Genomic DNA, 23,937 nt, shown 5'->3' on the forward strand with positions numbered 1-23,937 from the left:
AGTAATGTGATCAATATACAGATTAGCCTACATCTTACTATGGTAGTTTTTTTTTTATCTTGCAAGCTTCAGGGTTTCTTTGGACTTGAAGCATTCAGTATATTCATTAAGAAGATCGACCTCTCTCAATAGCATAGCACATACATCTTGCCGATCGGCTAATTTAATCCTTACTATAGAGGGTGGCACAGTTGTGTTTGAAGGGATCCAGTGTATGCTTTAAGCGGCACAGACTCTAATCTCTCATTTCACTAGTTAACAGCTGTCATATGCCAAAGAAAACATGACACTGCTCTTCACATTATCAAGTATCTGTAAACAAATGACATGTTACTCGTTCAGCTGAATTACCTGAGAGAGATCCTGTGTATTCAAAGATGTATTCTGCAACTTAAATTTTTTATTTTTAAAATACCTCTTTCACATGGTAGCTTTTCTATGCATCAGATGTGGGATACAGAATTTGCCAGCTGGGAAACCTTACAAAGCTTCTTGCCAAGATAAAAAAACACACACACAATTATTTTCCTCCATGTCTTGGTTGTTTTGACCCAGGCAAAAGTGGGTCACCCCTCAATTTGAGCCTCAGTAAGTTGGCCAAATTAAAAACTTAAAACCTGAAAGAGAGCCCTAACAACCATTTGCCAGAATTCGACTATGCTCCACCACACAGAACCCGAACAACTGAAATGCTCTCTTTCTATTCCAATCTAGCTTTATGATGTTTCCATTAACTTACAAGTTAATTTTAAGGAACAAAGTAGCACCTTCTGACAAGGAATAGTTACAAATTTCTTACAGTATGATGAGTTCATCAAAACTTATAGCATCAGACAGCTTTAGCAACCTATTTCCAGACCATGCTCCTTATTACTCCCGTTCCTTTACTGGAATGAAAAGTTTTGCACACAGGAAGTATTTCCTAGGGAGAGAATTGACAGCCGCAATGAAACCCAGCCTTAGTTTTAAACCTGAATCACAGTGTCTTCTAAGTCTTTCTCTGACTTAACTTTTAATTTCTTTTTCCTAAGAAAGGCTTTCACAGATTAAAGCACTCTACTTTCAAATTCCACTTTTTTTGGGGGAAAAAAAAGAAATATTTTTACTAATTGTCCTTGAAAGTTTTAAGTGATTTGGAAATATGAAAAGATTATCTGCAACGTATTAAGTTATGAGGCATAATGATGAAATAAGCACCCAGGAACTCACCACCAAACCTAAAGACTAGAACGTCAGCGGCACTGTCCCACTGACTTCTGCATTCCTTTGCTGTCCGTCCCGTCACTTTCCCCCACGGCTGGAGTTCCTAACGTAGATATGCATTCCCAAACAATATGTTGATTCGTTTTACCTGGTTCTGAGCTTTAGAGAAATGGTATGTTATTTTTAATCTTCTGTGCCTTGCCTTTTTATTTATTTTGGTGCCTTGCTTTTTAAACTCAATAGTATGTTCCAAAAATTCACTCATGTTCCACCTGGCCATTCATTTAATTCACCTCGGTTTGATATCCTCTGTTTGATATCCTACACCTATAGTATGATTTATGTATCCATTTTTCTACCAGTGAATATTTGGTTTGTTTCTAGATCGTTTTGCTACTTACTTTTAAACTACTATCACATTCTTATAATTTTACGTATTTCCTGGTGTTCACGTACAAGTCTCTGCATGAATGGAATTTCTGGGCTGCACACATACAGATGATCGTCTTTGTAAGAAAGTGCCAACTTGTTTGCTGGAATGGTTTTAGCAGTTTACATTCCCATCAAGAGTATATGAGAGTCCCACTGATACATAATGGAACCATGCTTGGTGTTACCAGATACTTAAGTTTTGTCAGTTTAGTTAATATAAAATGGTACCTCACTGTGATCTTAATTTGCATTCCCTTGACTAGTAAAGGTAGGGCATTGTGATGGTTAGTTTCATGTCAACTTGGCTGTAGTATCCAGTTATTTAATTAAACATTAATCCAAGTGTTGCTGTGAAGGACTCTGTGCATGTGGTTAGTATCTACAGTTTCCTTTATGTAAAAGAGACAGCCTTACATAATGTAAGTGGCCCTCATCTAACCAGCTGAAGGCCTTAAGAGCAAAAACTGAAGTTTCCGGAGAAGAAATCCTACCTCAAGATGGTAGTGTCAACACATGCCTGACTTTCTAGACTGCTGGTATACCTGACAGATTCTGGACTTACCAGTTCCCACAATCAATAGTTCTATGTATATCTGTATATAATATAAATAGATGTTAATATAAATATTACATATAATCCCTTTCTTTGAAGAACTCTGATACAGGCATCTTTTCATGATTATTTGCCATTTATTTCCCTTTCTGGAAAACACTCATTTGATGGCCATTTTTCTATTGTATTCGTCTTTCCTTTTATTGATTTGTAGGAGTCTTTTTTCTTTTTTAAATATATTCTGCATACTAATTCTTTGTTGGGACCTGTATTATAAATATACTCCCCTACTATGTGGTCTGTCATTTTATTTGTGTTTTTCCGGTGAAATTTGTCATTTTAATGAAGCCAAATTTATAATTCTTTCCTTTACCATTGGTGTTTTGTGTGCCTGGAGAAATCCTTTCTTACCCAAGTCATAAAGACATTCTGTGTTCTTCTACTTATCGGTTTTGAGTCAGTTAGCCATATTATGCTAGCCACAATTTCCAGTACAAACGTGAATGGAAGTAATGCCAGCATTATTCCTAATCCCAGGGGTAAAGTTTTCACTGTGTCGCCATTGAATACAATTACTTTGGTTTTTCTAGATAATCTTCAAATTTGAGGAAGTTCTTTTCTAACCCTGCTTGCTGTGAGTTTTTATTAGGAATGGGTGTTAAATTTTATCGAATGCATTTTCTGCATCAATTGAGATGCCTTCAGTCCCATCTTCATGCCGGTCACCTCCAAATTCTTACTTCCACCTTCAAATCTCTCTTCTAGGCTCCAAACCTACATATGCTATTGCTTGCTCGGAACTGCGTTTGCAAATTCTGCACCAGGTAATACTTTTCTTTTCTTTTTTCTTTTCTTTTCTTTTTTCTTTCTTTCTTTCTTTCTTTCTTTCTTTCTTTTTTTCTTTTTTTTTTTTTTTGGCTAAATGCAGGGCCTATCATATAGAATCTTTCATGATATTAGCTGAGTAAATGTGATGTCAGTTTTAACTTGGGTAAATTTTTAACAGATTTCAGTGTAACTGCTTTGTTGGGAAGTTCATTTGACAAACTTTTTGCCAGGGGAACATTCTGACTTTGTCTTAAAAAAAAATTAATAAATTATCAGCTTTTTTTTTAGCAGAATAATAATCATTATTTACTGAGTGCTCACTTTATTCTAGGCACATTATAGACATTATCTCCAATCCTATTTAGCCCAAATGAGCTGGATTTTATTATCCAAATTTTATTTGTTTATTTATTTATTTGGAAAAATTGGGAGGGGGAAGAGAGGGAGGAAGAGAGAATCTTAAGTAGGTTCCATGCCCAGCACGGAGCACAACACAGGGCTCAATCTCACAACCCTGAAGTCATGATCTGAGCGGAAATCAAGAGTCGGATGCTTAACCAACTGAGCCAACCCAGGTGCCCCTATTACCCAGATTTTAAAGATGAGGACACTGAGGCCTGGGAAAGTATAGCGATTTGCAGCATAGATAGTATGTGATGGATTTGGTACTCGAACCCAGTTAACAGACTCCAGAGCAAACACAGTGAACTACTATACTGTATTGTATCTTAAGTGTCAGCACTACAAAAATAAAGTCTATGAAATATTCATTCCCATCACATTCCTAAAGCTTTACTGCATCATCGACCTCCTAACCTTGGAATGAGGATCAGGCCAAGAACAAGGTTTGAAAGATAGAAACCAAACCAACACAGTTTTACTTTCTGACAGCTAGAAATCAGATTGCATAGCTCCCTTGTTTAAATATTTCAATGGATCCTCATTTCCCTTAAAATAAAATCTGAACTCCCTAACATGGCTTATAAACTTTTAATCATCCTCACATGGCCTTTCTTCAGAGCTTGCACATATTTAGGGCAGGGAAAGGAGGCACATAGCAGACCGCAAGCTCTTTGGTGTCTTCTTATGAGGGTATTTTTTTTTTTTTAACTTAAATTCAATTACTCAACTTATAGTACATCATTAGTTTCAGATGTAGTGTTCAATAATTTATAAGTTGAGTATAATATCCAGTGCTCATCACATCACGTGCCCTCCTTAATGCCCATCACCCAATTACCCCATCCCCTCCAGCAACCCTCAGTTTGTTTCCTGTCGTTAAGAGTCTCTCATGGTTTTTCTCCCTCTCTGATGACTTCCCATTCTGTTTTCCCTCCCTTCCCCTGCAGTCCTCTTCCCTGTTTATGTTCCACATATGAGTAATACCATATGATAATTGTCTTTCTCTGATTGACTTACTTCACTCAGCATAATAGCCTCCAGCTCCATCCATGTCAATGTATATGGTAAGTAGGCATCTTTTCTGATGGTTGAGTAATATTCCATTGTGTGTGTGTGCATGCGTGCGCGTGTGTGTGTATACACATCTTTATCCATTCATCTGTCGATGGACATCTCAGCTCTTTCCACGGTTTGGCTACTGTGGACATTGATGCTATGAACATTGGGGTGCAGGTGCCCCTTCGGATAACTACATTTTTATCTTTCAGTACATTAAAAGGATTATTCACCATGACCAAGTGGGATTTATTCCTGGGCTGCAAGGATGGTTCAACATTCGCAAATCAATCAATATGATACATCACATTAATTAAAGAAAGGACAAGAACCATATGATCCTCTCAATAGATGGAGAAAAAGCATTTGACAAAATACAGCACACTTTCTTGATTAAAACTCTCCACAGTGTAGGAATAGAGGGAACATACCTCAATATCATAAAAGCCATCTATAAAAAGCCCACAGTGAATATCATTCTCAACGGGAAGAAACTGAGAGAGCTTTCCCCCTAAGGTCAGAAACATGACAGGGATGCCCACTCTCATCTCTGCTGTTCAACATAGTACTTGAAATCCTAGCCTCAGCAATCAGACAACAAAAAGAAATAAAAAGCATTCAAATTGGCAAAGAAGAAGTCAAACTCTCACTTTTCGCAGATGACATGATACTTTATGTGGAAAACCCAAAAGACTCCACCCCAAAATTGCTAGAACTCATACAGGAATTCAGCAAAGTGGGAGGATATAAAATCAATGCACAGAAATCAGCTGCATTTCTATACACCAAAAATGAGACAGAAGAAAGAGAAATTAAGCAATCGATCCCATTTACAACTACACTCAAACTGTAAGATACCTAGGAATACTTACAAAGGAAATCAAGGAAGACACAAAGAAATGGAAGAACATTCCATGCTCATGGATTGGAAGAATAAATATTGTTAAAATGTCTATGCTACCCAGAGCAATCTACACATTCAATGCAATCCCTATCAAAATACCATCAACATTTTTCACAGAGCTAAAACAAATAATCCTAAAATCTGTATGGAACCAGAAAAGACCCCAAATAGCCAGAGGAATGTTGAAAAGGAAAAGCAAAGCTGGTGGCATCACAATGCCAGACTTAAAGCTATGTTACAAAGCTGTGATCATCAAGACAGAATGGTACTGGCACAGAAACAGACACATGGATCAATGGAACAAAATAGAGAACCCAGAAATGGACCCTCAACTCTATGGTCAACTAATTTTTGAGGGTACTTCTACTGGATCAGGGCCCCACCCTTAGGACCTTTTTCTTTAACTTCAATTACTTCCACAGGAGCCCCATCTCCAAATATGACCACACTGGGGGTTAGGTCTTCAACATATGAATCTGGAGGAAAACAAACATTCAGTCCACAACAGGTGCCTTCATGAAAAGGCTGATTCTAGGGCTGGAGCACAGAAAGTGCAAAATAAGTCACATGTAATGTTTAAAAACAAAGTACTCAGCAAATGATGGGGACATGTCACAAGGACATCAGACCCTTCCATAAGTGTGTGCTGGAACTGATGACTTGTTTCCAAGGAATTGGAATGGGAAAAGAGGTATCTTTACAGGAGTGATGGAGCAGACATCACCTTAAGCAAATGACCAAGGTTAACATCATCGGTAGTAAGTCACGTTTCCATTGAAATGATGTGATCAGAAGTGTACTTCACCTCTGTGGAATTCTTACCGAAAGTCCATAACCCGAATCTCTCATGAGAAAAACATCATACAAACCCAAATTGAGAGGCATTCTAAAAGATATCTGACCCAAACTGTCAAGGTCACATAAAACAAGGAAAGACTGGGGCACCTGGGTGACTCAGTCAGTTAAGGGTCTGACTCTTGATTTCAGCTCAGATCATGATCTCAGGGTCATGGGATTGAGCCTCGTGTCAGGCTCCACACTCAGCACAGAGTCTGCTTGTCCCTCTCCTTCTGCTCCTTCCCCCATGCTTGTGCATGCTCTCGCTCTTAAATAAATAAATAAATAAATAAATAAATAAATAAATAAATAAATAAATAAACCCTTACAAAAAAGAACAAGGAAAGACTGAGAAATTGGTGGAGAATAGGGACTAAGGGGACATAATGACTGAGTGCCATGCGGCATCCTGAACTGGATCTTGGAACAGAAAAAGGACGTTAAGTGAGAAAACTAATGAAATCCAAAGTGTGAAGTTCAGTTGATAATAATGTACTAATATTAATGTCTTAGTCCTGATTATGTACCTTGGGTATTTAAGACATAACATGAATGGAAACTGGGTAAAGAATATATGGGAACTCTTTCTGCTATCTTTGCAGTTTTTTCTTTAAGTCTAAAATTATTGCAAAATAAAAGAATTTAAAAGAGGACATAGGAGCCAGCTTGAAGAAGCTCCCACTGCCCAAATCTAAAACAATTTAAGCATGAAAATAATCATATTAATGAAGTATAACTCATTGAGCAACATAGGAATCTGTGAGCCTATTTTTAAATAAATTAGTAAATACATTGAACACTTGAAAGGGAACAGAATATTTACACAGTCTTAATTAAAGTATCCCCCTTTAAAATCCTTACTAGTTACAAAGGGAAAAAACTTTGCATGGAGAAGCCTGGCAGATACCACTTTAATAAAAATCAAGCAAAATGATCAAAGTTAACTTTATCAACAATGGGCCAAAATCTAAAACGTGCACCGCCCTGTGATAATCCTGCCAAGGATACTTAACTTGAATCTAATCGTGGAAAAACATCAGCAACCCCAAATTGAAGGGCAGTCTACAAAATAAGTGGCCTATCATCTTCAAAGGGATCAAGGTCATAAAAGTCAGGCAAAGACTAAGGACTTAATCCAGACTAAAGAAGATTAAAAAGACACAACTAAGTGCAATACATAATTCTGAACTGGATCCTTTCACTATGAAAGACCTTCATGGGACAACTAGCAAAACTTAAATGTGATCCAAGGATTAGGTGGCAGGTATTCTGACTTTGATGGTAGTGATGTGTCTATGCTAGACAATGTCCAAATTTGTACAATAAAGCACTCAGGGTGGTAAAGCGCCATGTCAGCATTCACTCTCAAACAGTTCAGGGGGAAAAAAGTTCTTTGTATTGTACTTTTCTGTAAGTTTATCTCAAAATTTAAAACTTCCCAGATTCATATGTTCTTGTTTATCGCCATTTCCTTTATTCTAGATTAGGCTGTAAAAAGTCCACAGGGTTGAAAGTCAGAGTCATGGAGGCTAATCTGGAATCAAAAGCAGTTAAACTCGTGGCAATAGAAAATACAAAGTCCAGGAAATAAAAGCAAGCAGGGAGCTAAGAGCAGATAATCACAGTAGCGGGTTGAGGGGGAAAGATATAAAACCCAGTTGGTTGGGGCACAAAAGGTGTGACGGGGTACCGCAAGGCAGTAGGATGCGAGGCAAAGTTGACACAGGCACCAACAGATTCGATGAATTCTAATGCTACTTCGGCACTCCGGTGGTAACACACATGTAACAGAAAGCTTCAAACAAAATGTACAAGCATAGGGAAGTGAGAACTAAGCTCACACACCTAAAGCTAATGACAGTAAATAAGCACAAAATGCATAAAAAACAAGTTTGGGGGCTCACAATGAGCTAGGGACTCAGAAATCCAACAAAAGTGAGAAACTTTTTTTCTTATCGGTAAATACTGTGAAGAACACTGGACAGCACATCAGTCTTCCCATGTTTTAAAGAGAGACAATTTTGGACGTTTAGTAAACGTTAGGGGGAAAATAATACACTGCAATTCCTTGTAAACCTCTGTGCCAGGCACAGTGCCTAAAAATATCAGTTGGTGCTGCTGGGTGACCAGAGAACAATGAGCTTTCACATCAAACACGAAGCAACACAGTTGACTTTTTTAAGAAAGAAAATTAGGGAGCCTGATTTATATTTTTGCCCGATGGAGGATCACCCCCACCTTTGCATAAATGTGGCCCACAACAGTTTCCGACGAAAACTCTTCAAGCAGCAGCTCTGGATCTGCTCAAGTGATCTGTGCTCAGGTGATCCAATTACATTCGTCTGGAAAGGCACTTCTCAACGTGGGCCTGACTTCCCCAGTGCGATCAGGCATAAGTTACAAGAGATCCATAATCCCTTGAAATTACATGCAAATCACTGTGTGTCTATGAATATCGGTGCTCTCCTGGAGGGAGGGTTTATGGCTTCCAACCTATTCATAAGCCATAAACAGTCACCTGAATTACTATAAGTAGTGGGGTAACATCACTGCCAAAAAAGCCAGCACAACCCTACAATGCAAAATTTGTTCATTTTACAAATCAATCCTGAGGGTTTCAGTGTGTCAAACATATTAATAGAAGTCTAACATTTTAGAACAAAGTAGGCGGGTCGTTCCTTTCTGTTTTAAATTTCCCTTGGAACAATGTGTCAGGTTCTAGGTGAAGTATTTGTGATACAAAGGTAAATGTTACACAATCCCTGTCCTTTGAAACACATTACAATGTGTGCAAAGGGGAATTGCAATTATAATATAGCATAGGATAAGAATATGAGCTTTGGAATCAAACCGACATTAGTCTTGTCCAAGCTCTACTGCTAATTAGTTGAATGACCTTGCACAAACTTCTTGGCATTAATTTTGCATCTGTTTCCCTATCAATAAAATGGGAATGAGAAATTCCGATCTTACAGTCTTGAGGATTAAGTACAATGTAAACAAATGTAAACAAAATACAACACACAGCATCTGGCAATAATAGGTACCCAATGAACAAAATTTGTTATTGTTATGGATATCCAGAGGAAAGAGAAATTTGTTCTGGCAGAGGGATTACAGGAAGATCTCAATTAGACAACCATGCTCCTGTTTTAAGAGATACCATGTCAAAATGGCAGTGGTGTGTTTCCAGGGGAAAACAAGTAAGACTGTGAGGAAATTTGGACTCATATCCTAAAAACTAGTGGTTTGAAAGAATTGAACTTGTAAGTTAAAAATCAATACCACAAATTCTCTGTGTTATGGGAAGAGAGAAGTTAAATCAAGAAATCAAAATTTCAGGGAAATTAATTTTATATATTCAGTATAAATAAGATATTTATAACAAAGCTGTCTGAAGATGAAGCAGAATACCTTACCAGGCAGTGATGTCTTTGAAAGTAAAGGTGTTAAGTGTGCAAGGTTTCATGTGTCGCGAACTCTAAATTAGATTTACATAGTAAGCAGAAGAGTTAGATAAAATGTCTTCTACCACCCCTTCCAATACTGAGATCTTATGTTGTTGTTTTTTTTTTAATCAAAATTCTGTATTAGGATACTATTGGTTGGTAGTAACGTAAGACCCAACTTGAAATCCATGAAATAAAAAGAATTTAGTGGCTTGTATAACTATGAAATCCAGAGGTAAGTTTCAGATATAGTTTGATCAGGACTCCAGTCCAGCTTGTCTAATTTTTTCCCCTTCAGGTCAGTCTTCCTTTAGACGTCTGCTCTGTCCTCAGACTGCCAGCTGCAGTCAGGGCAATATGTCTCTGTACTCGTATCCAGTGGCAAGAAAGAGAATTCCCTACCTTAACAAGCAAACAAAAGTCCTAAGCTTCTTACTATATTGGGTTGAAACAATCACTATGGCCAAGAGACTCTGACATACTGACTGGCTTAGGGCCAGGTTATTGCCCATACTTTATCCAATTCTAATGTCAAAAGAGGAGAACCCTGTTTGTTGGTTTATGTCACCCAAACAGATGAGGGTAATCTCTATCCCACTGACCCAACCCATAGAAGTTGGTAAATAACGAGGGAGGAGTAGAGCCTCAAAGGAAAAATCTGGGTGCTATTAGGAAAGACAAGAGAAAGAAAGGAGACTGGGTAGGTGACAGCATTGGGTTCTCGGCAAGAAACATATGGCATACTCAAAAACTAAGTAACTGGAGAGAGTTTTTTTTTAAAGATACTACCTACAAAGGCTTTTAAAAAGCCTATGGTTAGCAATAGTCCCCTATAACCCCTAAGCCTAAGGAGGCAAGGCAATGATGACAACAACCCTGAGAGCTTAATTGCTTAGAGAGCCCCATTGGAAAGAACTGTGACCTTTGAAAGAGGAAACAGCAACCCAAGGTATCCAGGCAGAAAGGGAGCGCGGTGAATAAATGCTCCAATCTATTTCTCCTCCACCCTTTGATCTCCCACTGGCGGCTCTGGCCAAATGCAACCTAGAAACCAGAGGTGGAGAGAGCCTTTTTAGCGCACTCCACAGTAAGATAAGCCTCCCAGGACACAGAGCAGGTGAGAAGGATGGAGACAGATCTGGAGGAACAAAGGAAAGACATTCAGCACAGCAACTAAGGACAATCCTCTGCAGACAACTATAAGCCAAAATATACAGACTAGTGTTCTGACTTTCCCACTTTTCACTTCTTACCCCTCACAGAGCATATCGTCCCCTTAGAGTAAGGCAATTACCTCCCTAAGCCAACAAAATACAAACAGAGCCAAGGTTTCAGATAAGCGATTATAGAACATTTAAATTCATAGATCATTTTGTTTTCTTTATCTACATTTTAATATTCCTGGGGTGCCTGCGTGGCTCAGTCGGTTAAGCGTCTGCCTTTAGCTCAGGTCACGATCTCGGAGTCCCAGGATCAAGCCCTGTATCTGCTTCTCCCTCTGCCCCTCACCCTGCTCGAGCTCGTTCATGCTCCTCCCCTCTCTCTTGCTCTCAAATAAAGAAAATCTTTAAAAAAAATAACATTCCTTTACTTGCCTGTTTCAGCTGGTCTAAGGAGAGCTAAGCATGAAACTTTCTGCCCACAAATAAGAAACGGGCTCTGGTAGCCCCTAGGGACAGCCAGCCCTACGGTAGGGGATACGTGCAAACACAAGCAGTAAGAGGCGAAACTCAGGGGGTCAGAGGGGTTCCTTTCAGCAACAGCCTTCCATCGGAGAGGATTTGTTGCTTCCCTGATGTTCAGAATCTTGTTTATTTAAAGAGTAATTGTCTTAGGGGCACCTGGGTGGCTCAGTCGTTAAGCGTCTGCCTTCAGCTCAGGGCGTGATCCTGGTGTTATGGGATCGAGCCCCGCAACAGGCTCCTCCACTGGGAGCCTGCTTCTTCCTCTCCCACTCCCCCTGGTTGTGTTCCCTCTCTCTCAGGCTGTCTCTATCTCTGTCAAATAAATAAATAAAATCTTTTTTTTTTTAAAGAGTAATTGTCTTAAATACAGCTCTTTCTTGAGCGCTGCCATAAGGCACAGGTGCACCCATCAATGATTTGAAGCCGGGAGCATCTCTGTTCCTGCACAAAGCTCGTTAGACGTTATTGTATTATTTAGAGTTCAGCTTAAATTTCAGAAACACCATAGCTTAAATCATGTTAAAACGCAAACCAACAGCACTAAATACCATCTACCATATTCTTCTATGGGAAAACATGGTATGACTCCAAAAAAGAATTTATAAGCATAACCTATTCATTACTTGGGAAATGGTCTATAAACCACCTGAGACTTCTTTGGACTGTGGTAACACACGGCACTGTGATGCTGGGCACAAAGCACTGCTCTTCGCGGCAACGTTTTCAGATCAGAGAACAAGCCTTGCTGAAACGCTTTTCAAGAATTCCTGCCAAGACTAGAAACTTATCGAGCCAGTGGCGACCCGGAAAGCTAGATGTTCCTCTAGCAGCTTTCAATGTCCTTGTTACAGTGGGAATAGAATAAAACATGCAGAAAAGGGGTACGACTCATCATGAAATTCTGATTAACTGCATTAGAAAATGATAGCTGTTAAGTCGTGCAAACTACGAAAAGTAACTTTTGGAAGTAAGCAAAATGGCATTCTTGATAAGAAAAAGAATAATTTCAAAATACAAAAACATCCCAGTATTATCAGGAAAACGTGAACAACAGCCCAATACAAAACGAGGCAGGAATTACTGAATATAGTATTAGAGAAACCAAACAATGTACTTTTAAAAAATCTCACAGTTAAAAAAAAATGTACATGAGAAAATTCTACTGGTTTTTGACCAGTATGAAAGAAAAACAGCAATAGGTATATTTTAAAAAGAAAATCAACTGGAGTTTTCTACATTAGGTGGTTTGTTATTCTAAAAAGTACTCAGCTGACAATACTAGGCTTTCGAATGGACGTCTGTGAATTAACCATCAAGCTTCCCAATTAACTATTACAATAGAGCACTTTGCAATGAAAGCTAATAATGCCCAGAGTGAGACAAGAGAAAGTTTCTTCTATTACAGATCCTGGCTGTTAGCCCTAAGCACTTTACATTTTCTCTTAATTACACAAGAAAATCTCCCTCAGATTCTAAAATAAACACAAGAACAAAACACATGTACACGTACCCAACATGTTAGGAAAAAAGTGAATTCAAGTAACATAGGGAGTTAATGCCACTGTCTTCTCCATTTTGAAACCCCAGTAACAACTCTATTGAAACATAACGAGGTGAACCAACAAATATAAAAATGTACAGGAAGGGCGATAAAAACCACATATGAGGACATCACCTTAAATCGAATTTCTAAGTTCAGAGCCGCAAAAGACTATTCACACGCGCACATTCACAATGACTCTTCTGAATAAGAACCAGTGTTCTCGACATTATGATTGTTCACTGTAATTATAATTACTACAAATGTTATTCATGATAAATTACTATAATTACATACCAAAACATAAACCAAGACATGACTATAAATATCCAAATCACAGAGGCCTGAGGTATTTGGGGGTCTAAGTAGCTTGAGAAAACTAGAAGACTCAGAAGAACATGTAGGACTCAGAAGAAATGAGACTGCAAACGTAGGCAGGGGCCAAGTCACAAAAAGCCTAGAGTCTTAGATTTCTATCCTATTATGTCATGCTTTTCAAACCGAGGTCTGAGGACTCCCTGGTAATAAAGGAGTACGGAAAACCAGAGGATAAATAGATGCATCTTCCATAAGTGTCAAGTTTATTAAAAAAAAAATCTGGAGGACAGGGAAACAAGTTTAAGTCACCGTTTTTACATTAAATCCAAGTTTACTAATAGAATATAAAATTAATAAGAATGTTTCAGTCAGAACATGACGCTTCAAAGCAATTTCATTCTTGGGGTAGGCTAATTGAGCCTCACTATTCCTTACAATTGGAGGAAAAGAGATATGTTGAGGGACATTTGAGGAAGAGTTTGAGAAGCAGTGCTGGGAACGTAGAGCCAAACCCTTCTTTCTTCCTTTCTTTCTTTTTTTGCAGGAGAGTGATGTGATTGGATTTGTGCCTTGGGGGAGTTTTCTCAGGGGAAGCAGTAAGCAGGATGGGCTAAAACGTAAGACACAGGACAGTGATGAGGGTAGATGACAAACGAAAAGTTGTAACAGGGCAAGAGATGAAAAGGCACATGAACCAGAGCTGAGACTATGAAAACACAAAGGGCTAGGAGGATTCGAGAAAGCGTAGAAGGCCAACCAGACAGCACCTGACAGCACAGTAACTATTAAATGAGGCAGTTTTTAAGAGCTGTTTTTACCAAAAGTTACAATTTGAGTAAAATTTATAAAAATCATGTTTAATAAAGGAAACACCCATGTTTTAAAAATGTTTAAAGAATATTATTGGGCTCCTACTAATCTGTTACCAATGGAACTTTTCTAGAGACATCACTATACCACTTGAGAACTAAAGTTAGGAATGGCCTCAATCCTTCATGTAATATTCTAGCATAAATGAATGAATGAACCTACAGAGTCTTCTAGAAAAGAACAGGAATTTGATATTTAAAATATCTGATTACTTCACAACTGAACAAAGAGTAGTAACTTTGTCTTAAATCATGTTAATTATTTCACAAGGAATAAATAGGTAGTTTAGCCAAGTAATAAATGCTAAAAGGCACAACATAAAATTCAAGTTAAACCCTCATTTCTAAGTTGACAGTAAAATGCAGCCACTAAGAAAGACATCAGAATTAGACATTAGAATTGTGAAGGGAAATAAAAGATAAAATATAAAAAATCCTTGCAAAATGTATTTATGAAACTATTAGAAGTTAGAGTAGATTAAGTATAAATTTTATTCAACCAATAAAAATAGCAATGCTCAGTCTAATTAATCTAAAGACTGTCTTTTAATTGCCTTTAAAAATTAGCATACTTTGGTCTCTTCTACTTACTTAACACAGACCACGTAGTTATGATTGTGAGCAGAAAACTAGCAAAGATACAAGTACAGGAGATGACAGAAAAAACACTACTCAAATGTTATCTTTGCACTGATATGTTTAGATTTTAAAACTACACATCAGAAATATTAAAAACAATGTTTTATAATATAAATCATAGGAAAAAATGCTAGAACAAGTCTAGAAACTAATCTCTAGATCCTAACAACTTTTCTTTGCTCTTAGATGCAATTCTTCAATTCTCAAAAAAATATGGCATAAGAATTTTAACTTAACATAAAAATTTAAGATACTTTACTTGGCAGTAAAAGACTCATCTAGACATGTAGATCTTATACCAATTTTATTCAATAGCTTCTGCTTGCTACCTTACAGAAAACCCTAAGATTTAGGGCGAACATAAATTCATAGCAGAGAAAGGATATCTCAAAAACAGAAATCAGTATAATTCTCATAAAACCTCCATCCATCACTAATGTCAAGTAATTAAAACTGTTCCTTTTTTTAGACCCTTTGATATTTTTTCATGTCTCTTAATAAGGGAAATGAGAAAGATACCAACAGCAAAACAAGGATACAGCCAACTATCTAGAATGTTGTGTCTAAATATTTTTAGAATGCAAGGAAATATAAAATAGGCGACACTCTACAAAAATAAGACACTTCTCCATCTCGCTTTTCCTAGATTATCTATACACAGAGCTGCTGTTCCTTCAATTTTTTTTCTTTTTAATGCCACCTCTCTCTTTCTAAGCCCCCTTGCTGTCTTCTATTTTTATGGGTAGGAGAAATTTGCTTCTATGAAATCAGTCCATTGCAGGTGTTCTTATAGGTAGCATCACAAAATATTACCTGACAGATGGGAAGAGGACACTAATGGAAAGAGCCGACAGAGGAATGAGATACACTGCATTGACAGACTTCTTTACATCGCTTTTGCAAACAAAATGGCCCCTCATGGATATAGATTATAAGGTTATATGCTCTCATTTATGGTAAGATCTAATTGCATAATAATGAGGCATTGTTCTCATTATTTTATGGGTCTTATGGAAGAACTGTCCTGCAATAATTGCTAGCCCACTTGCAATTCCCTGTATCCTGTTACAGGAGGAACTACATAAATAGGCCCAAATCTGCCACTATCAGGACAGCCCACTCTCCCCCATCGCAACAAAATACATAAATTCTCAAGCTATATATGAAATATACATGAACATCTAGACAATTAAGAAACCCTGAAGTACAAAGACATGGTCTCTCTCTTTTCCTTTTTTTTTTTTTTTTTTTTGTGGTGAAACAAAAATACATATGTATACATAGGCACAGGAAAAGGGAGAAGGATAATATCTCACATTTAACAATGGCTGTCTTTATGAGAAATACGGAAATATGTCCTTGCCATTGGGGACAACATGGACAGACCTGCAGGGTATTCTGCTAAGTGAAATAAATCAGACTGAAAAAAACAAATACCATACGATTTCACTTATACATGGTATCTAAAAAACAAAAGAACAAACAAAACAGAAACAGACTCAGACACAAGAGAACTGGTGGTTGCCAGAAAGGAGAAGGATGGGGGTGGGGGGGGGGATGGGTGAAACAGGTGAAGGAGATTAAGAGGCACAAACTTCCAATTATAAAAAAAGTAAATAACGGGCACGGGAAGTACACCATCGGGAAACTAGTCAATAACATTGTTATAACTTTGTATGGTGACAGATGGTAACATGGTGGTTAGCAACGCCTAACGTTTGGAATTGTCCACTATGTCGAACACCTGAAACTAATATAACATTGTGTGTCAACTACACTTCAAGTAAAAAGAGGGAAAAAAAAGAAATACAGGTGATTTCTATTCTTCCCCTTTGTGCTTCTCTGTATTTTCTCGCTTTTCTGCAATGAGCAAGTAGACTATGGCAATCGAGGCGAGGCGAAGTTTCTAATCTTGAAGCAACAGTTACCACTTAATCTGGATCAAAGACACAAAGTAGCCTATCTTTAAGCCTCGAGTCACTGAGTAACAAATCCTTCAGTAGTTGGCATGGCAGAGGCGGCAGCAAGGTTCCCCAAAGCTCAGCGTTAACCTCTCCATTTCGGGGCCTTGGTAAACTGGGGGGACAAGAGTCCTTCCATACAAACTTGGGCAAGTGCTTCTGCAACAGCAAAACTCACTTCCAGCTTTCCCATGACCCCGCCCCCCATGGCACACCCAAGCCCGGAGGACCCCGGAGGGACCCTCCACCCCTCTCAAGGCACTGAAAACTTGGCCCCCAAAAACTGTGCTCCACGGCTCACCTCCACTCTCCTTCGCTTACTTTCCCCTACTACTCCCGCAACCCCTTCTCCTCCCCCGCCACACGCGAGGGCCACAGGGGAAGAAAAGAACGGGGCAGGCTAACGACAGTCTCCCCGGATTCCCGTGACCTTGGACCAGCCGCTTCGCCTCTCAGAGCCTCAGTTTCCCAATCTGCCACCCTCGCAGGGGGACCGCAGGCTCAGAAACCTTTGCAAAAGCGGCAGACAGTTCTAACTCCGCACCGACCCCCCTCGTCCTCTCGACCGTTCCAAGGCGCCGCGCATGAGCCTGGATGCCTCGGGGCAGCTTCCCACCGGAGCCCTGCCCCGATGCCCCCGGGACGGGTCGCCTCCCAGCGCTGTCTTCGTACCTGGCAGTTGCTGTCCTGGGGCAGATTTTTCACCAGGATTTTCCTGCGGTTGCTCAGCTCCCGGTGCATCCGCTGCAGCCGCGCAGCGACCTCCTCGGGGTGCAGCGCGCTGGGCGCGGGGCCCCGGGCGTCCTCGCTCGCGCCGGCGGAGGGGCCAGGCCCTCGCGGCCCCGACCCCGACCCCAGCCCCGGCCCCGCGGCGCCGCCCAGGCCCGCGCCCCCCTCGCCGCCGCCGCCTCCCGCCGCCGCCATCTTCCCGGGCGCCCCGCGGCTGCGGACTCCTCCGGAGGCTCGAGGGGAAGCGGAGAGAGAAAGCGGGAGGAGGCCCGGGCGGGGGCGAGGCGGGCAGAGGCCGCAGAGAGGGCCCGGCCGTGGGGGGGAGGGAGGCGGCGCCGCAGCCAGCAGCCGGCGGGCGGGAGAGGAAACCTGAGCGCCGAGGAGGAGCCGGAGAACCACCTCGCGGGAACCTCCCCCTCGGGCCCCGGCCCCCGCGCACGGGCGGCGCCCATCCCTCCCGCCCGCCCCACCGGTGGGGCCCGGGCGCCGCCACCCGGACACCTGTGCGGCCGCGGGCGGACCGGCTCCCCTCCCCGCAAGGCCTTAGACGAACGCCCGGGCCTGGGCTCCGGGGATGCGGCTCCTTGGCGGCCGCTTCCCGGGGGCACTCGAACCCCAGGCGCCTGTCCCCGCGCGGCCTCCCCACGTGACACCCAGCTGTCCCCGGGCTGTCCTCGAAACTCCCGCGCTGGGGCGGCTCGGGGGCTGCAGACGCCGATTCGGGCTCCCCAAACCCGGCGAGGTGCCCTGCGGGCTCCTTAACCTTCTGTGCTCAAGCTGTGCATATTTGGCAAAGAAGTTTGAGTTTACAATGAAAAATAAAATCTGAGATTTTCTAGGGAGTCCAAAGATATTCTGGAGGAAATTATATATATTTGGAAAAAGTGGATGGCAAAGTATTTACCTTGCTGTGTACCAGAAAGCCTGTGCTCTTCACCCGTCCCTGTCGTAAATTTACTAAAATGTGAAAAACCTGGATGGTTGCATATGCAACTTATAAAGCGACGCTGAAGCAAAGACTAACATGGAAGAGGAGTTGCGGCAGGCGGCTGGAGAATTCCCCCCTTGAAGCATTTTAATTGAAACCTAGAGGGAGGGTCACATTGTAGAACTATGCTCAGAGTGATCTTATCAGATGAGACCACCAGCAGCCTTTGGCATCAGCCCAAATGACTATCAGAGAGGACTAAGAATCTTAAGTGTGTAGCACGCAAACACATTCGTAAATAAAAACAAAAACCCTGTTTAACACCAGTATTATTCCGTTAGGGGAAAATATTTTAAATTAAGGTAACCAAAACGTCAAAACAAAAGGTTAAAAAAATACTATGTATTCAGTTCTTACACTGTACCCCCACATATTTCTAAGTGCTCTGTATATATTTCAACTACTCTTCATAATAATCCGGTTTTATCTGAGGTTCTATTTCCTCACTTTACACATGAAGGAATGGCGTCTGGTCTGCTTAATTCTAAAGCTCAGTGATCTTAATAATATAAAAAGATGAATCTATAATCCCAAAATAATGACTCCTAACATTCCTGAATTTATTCTCTACCGGCAAATGCTTAGCTCATTGAAATGATTCTGCAGTACACCCATGTTCACAGCAAACTATTCCCAATAGCCAAAGGGTGGACACAACCCAAACGTCCATCTACTCGTGAACAGATAAACCAATTGTGGTATATACATGCAATAGAATATTATTCAGCCATAAAAAGGAATAAAGTACTGCAGATGGGGCTCCAAAACATTAAGCTAAGTGAAGGAACAAAGGGTCACGTATGTATGATTCCATATATACAAAATATCCGGAATAAGTAAATCCATAGAGACAGAATGCAGATTCGTGATTACCTGAGATTGGCAGGGGTGGGGGGGTGGAATTGGAAAGTAAGGGGTACACGTTTCCTTTTGGGGTGATGAAAATGTTTTGGGACTAGACAGAGGTGGTGGTTGACCAATAAAGTGAATGTACTAAATAGCCACTGAATTGTTCACTATAAAATGTTTAATTATGTCATGTGAATTTCACCTCATAAAGAAATTTTTAAAACAATATTCTACAATTTATCACTTTGTTACTTTTCTCTGCAGTGTATTTTCTGAGCCCCCTTCTATGCCAGTATAACTGAACATCATTATTTTTCATGGCTGCATGTTGTCCTATTGTGAGGATCACCATAATTTATGTCACTAAACTCCTAGTATTAGACATCTTTATTGTTAAAAGCCCTGAGATTAATATCCTTGCATCTATATTTGTAGATTCTTAATTTTCCATAAAGAACTAGAAGCAAAATTTTTCATCATAGAATAAGTATTTTTAAAGATTTTTGATATGTATTTCCAAACTACCTTCTTCCGTTTTCCCTATCACAGACATCACCTGACAGTGCTCATTTCCCTGACTGCATCCATGATAATGTGACATCAAAATAGTATCTCATTTTGTTTTAAATGTTATTCCATTGATTTAAAAAGTTATGAATTTTAAATTCCAATAAAGTCCTATTTTGTAGGCTGAGAGACTATAAGAAGTATATTCTTTAAAGTGGGCAAGAAGCAAGAATATCCTTAGCATTTGCTCTGACTTTGACTCACTCATTAAGTTTCAGAACATTTATCCAAATGAGTACTGTCTTCCTAACATTTATTAAATGTCTCTTATGTACTAGAATATATATATATATATATATATATATATATACACACACACTCACACACACAGGCATTAGAATACAGAAATAATAAAATACGGTTTCTTTGTGATAGGGACTCAGTCTCATTGGGAGAAAATTATACAATTATAATTAAATGTGATAAATATGCAAACAGAAACTTCAGGAGTAGCCCTGGAAAATGATATTCTGAGTCTGAGTTCAGTGATGTTGCTTTTGCTGAAAATATCTTTCAAATTGCTTTTTTGGTATTGACTTCAGAATCTATGGCAAATTTTTTGGCATAGTTTCTGTGGTAGTGAATATGCATCTCTCAGAGATGGGTTTGACTTTGGAAATAATTAAATGTTATTTGAAGCCAAGTCTGGTGAATGAATCAGGTGTTGATTATGCTTTTGGAATTATGATTATGTAATTAGGGCTTGGGGCCCCAAGAGGAGCATGATTACAATGTTATCAAGTTATTAAACCAATTTTATTAAGTGGGTACTTGGATGTGATCCCACTCCTTGAACAATATTGCTGTGTCCTGTAGGGTGGTGGCTTTCAAATGACTTCCCAGTCCAGTGGGAGATGTATACCATAGTGGGAAATACATTTTACATCACAACCCAGTAAACACACACACACACACACACACACACACAGAGCTGTAACAAAGATTTTACAAAACAACATACTCTTAGCTATGCAGCACATTGCAGTATTTTCTATTCTATTCCTTTTTTTTTAATTGCTGGGGTGACACGCTAAATTGATTTCATGTGCCGCTAATGAGTCATTACTCACATTTTGATAAACACTACTCTAGTTTGCAAATCAATGCTTTTCCTCATTACTCTGGCTCAGCTCTTTCCAAGGAATTCAGGGAAAAAATAGAACTTACTGATTTTAAATTATTTAATTGAATTGATTATTATTGCCACATGAGAGAAATGGATGGAAACTGCTAAGACTCGGACATACTGCTATAATTCCAGAAAGTTCCTTTCATTCCAGGTTTTAGCCTGACTCTTTAAATAGCAGCTTCCATGGCAAATGAGAGGAACATCCTAGTCTGAACCTGAAGAAGAGTGCAATTACCAAGCTGCAACATATTTACCAATAACCACAGGTAATTGTCATGATCTGTATAATTATCTTGTTCTTAAAACACAAGCAGTGCTCACATGTGCCTTTATTTCTAAAAATTTTGGTGGTTGTTTTTATGTGATTTTTAAAGCTCTGCAGTTGGGGAAAATGTTGGAGAAGTTTAATAAGTCCCAGTTGATAATAACATAGCCTCTTGTAGCCAAACAACCTTATGCTTACATATTATGCTAATGTGATGAAAACAGGTTAAGCATGTGAAAAGACCTGTCAACTCTAAGACTCTTTTAGGTATCATGTATTCATTCAGTGATGTATAATGATTGCGGGCAATGTACCAGATCCTGTGCAACACACACCAAATTTGATTGATTTTTATTTGGGAATGGTCTTTACCCTGGGGAAAGTAATTGCAATTCAGTAATTTCAGATTTGGCATGATATGTACTATGAATAAAGTACTCTTAGTAGCACAGAGGAGTGTTTGATTTTGACTTAGGGGAAGATACGAGGAACTGGGTCTTGAAGACAAGCAGTTTTCTGGATGAAAAGGGTAAATAGTAAAACAGGAAACAGAGACCCAAAAGCATCAAAAGGACTGCATGTCCATGAAATAATAACTTTGGTGTTCATGAAGGCTGTGCTGCTTTTGAGAGAGTAGCAGAAAAAGAATGAGAAAAATGACAGGTGCCATTCTGTTTTAAGACGTTGGTTCCGCTGTAAGTCAATGCTTTCGTATGGCACAGAAGGCAAACTCATAGAGAAAAGCAATATTAGAGGCTCTTAGGGAAATGACATGATCAGATATAACTTTGAAGGAATAATTCTTACAAGGGAGAGAATGAACTTAGTGGGTCTTAATGTCAAGGAGACCAGTTAGAAATCTTTTGAAACACAGTAAAAACATTTGAGGGCTTATACTGGAGTAGAATAGTACCAGTAACAAACGTATTAAGTGTCACATAACCTACGTGTATTAAGTGTATAGAGCTTTAGATGGGTTACCTATGCTTTTATTCTATGTTTTTTCTGTATATTATTTCATTTTAAACCCTAGAATCAACCTGTAATGTAGCTAGTACCTACCTCTACCGTTGAGGAATCAAAGGCAGAGAAGGTAACCTGTCCAAAGTCACCGAGCAGCCGGGGCCCCAGGGTTCCAATGCAAATCCATGGGCTTTTGGAGCTCAGGTATGTGAACTTGTGCAGCTGTAGCGGAAGGAGGGGCTAGATTTGGGAGACTTGGTCGTGAGAAACCCAGAAGCAGAACATACTGATGGAGAAAGCAGGATCTGTAGTTAAAATACCCGGATTCAATTCTGTGTAACTGGAGCAAGCTGTTTAAAACATAAGAGAATAATTCAAATATCCGAGCCTCAGACTTTTCATCTCTAAGACGGAGATAATAACAGCACCCACAAGCTAGTATTAAAGGCTATTATGAAGATTAGATGAGGTAATGTATAGATAGAAAGGGCTTAGAAGAGTGCTTAGCTCAAGGGCTAGATAAAAAGACAGCCACGGTAGGGGCGGTAGTAGTAGTAAATTCTCATTAATTATTTTTAGAAGTCTTGGCAACTTACTGGATGTCAGCAAAGAGAAAGAAGTGAAGAACGGCATCGCGGTTTCTAATATGAGAGACTGGATGGGGGTGAGGCCACAAACGAAGGGGGGAACAGTGTAAGAAGATACCAAGTGCAAGGCAGACATCTGAGCTTCAAGTACTGCGGGACAGCTAGATACATATGCCCATTAGAGGGTCTGAAACTGTAAGAAAACCAGGTAGTTAAAAGGAGACTGCATGAGCTCATCCAGGCTGCGTGTGTATTGAAGGAGAAGTCCAAGGAGTAGGACTTTAGGAAACAACATTTACAAGCCCGAGAGGAAAGAAAGTGGATGGTAACTTGGCAGTCCTGTTAAGATGCTATTTCTGTGCCCACCTGTAAAAACAGCGCCAGGTAAAAATGAAAGGATGTCCAGCAAACAGAGGTCCAGCAAACAGAGTTGTATCACATTAGGTATTTCTCCCTGTTTCTTATCTCCAGTTACCTTAGTGGCGATCTCTAGCTCCTGATTCTCGGCTCCAGCTCTGTTACAGCTTCTGGCACAGCCCCTTCTGGGCTTCTGTGTCTTCACAGTATTGGTCTTGGTTGTTTTTTTGGCTTGCTTCTTGAATCACGAGCTGAACCGACTCACCACTGCTTTTTTTCTATTGACCTTGCATTCCATGATATGCCAGCTATAAAGGAAACCCAAAACCGAAAGAAAGAAAGAAAGAAAGAAAGAAAGAAAGAAAGAAAGAAAAGGCTGGAAGTGAACTACAAATTGTGGCTTCAGAGAAGTCAAGAAAGCAAAACGGTTCAAGGAGAATAGTCAACTTGTTAATGCAGCAGAGAGGGCAAGCAGAATGAGGACTGACATGGGGGTAACTGGATTTGGCAGCTAGGAAGCTCCTGGTGTCTTTGAATAGGAGCAACAGCAAGAAACTGGTAAAGAGGGGCGCCTGGGTGGCTCAGTCGGTGAAGCGTCTGGCTGCGGCTCAGGTCATGATCCCAGGGTCCTGGGATGGAGCCCTGTGCGGCCAGGTTCCCTGCTCAGCAGTGAGTCTGCCTGCTTTTCCCTCTGCTGCTGCTTGTGCTCCCTCTTTCTCATTCATATAATAAATAAAATTAATTAATTAATTAATTAAATAAAATCTTTAAAAAAGAAAAGAAAGTGGTAAAGGGACAAGAGACAAATCTATGAAAAAGAACTGGTG

General features: G+C 39.9%; 1 protein-coding gene across 2 annotated transcripts in view; it reads right to left on the reverse strand.

Annotated features, from left to right (window-relative positions):
- Positions 1 to 17,776, reverse strand: part of RAVER2 (ribonucleoprotein, PTB binding 2) — a 91,221-nt gene extending 73,445 nt beyond the window's left edge. The window contains exon 1 of one of the 2 annotated variants that reach the window (XR_008958811.1): positions 17,349 to 17,776. Coding sequence is in view for 1 of the 2 variants with exons in the window: in XM_026497435.4 (XP_026353220.2) it covers positions 17,349 to 17,600 (252 nt within the window). In the remaining variant the exon portion in view is untranslated. The remainder of the gene's footprint in view (positions 1 to 17,348) is intronic. The other variant, XM_026497435.4, reaches the window with a different exon arrangement.
- Positions 17,777 to 23,937: the final 6,161 nt, after the last annotated feature.

Source organism: Ursus arctos, unplaced genomic scaffold (genome assembly GCF_023065955.2).
Source record: "Ursus arctos isolate Adak ecotype North America unplaced genomic scaffold, UrsArc2.0 scaffold_12, whole genome shotgun sequence".
Taxonomy (NCBI): domain Eukaryota; kingdom Metazoa; phylum Chordata; class Mammalia; order Carnivora; family Ursidae; genus Ursus; species Ursus arctos.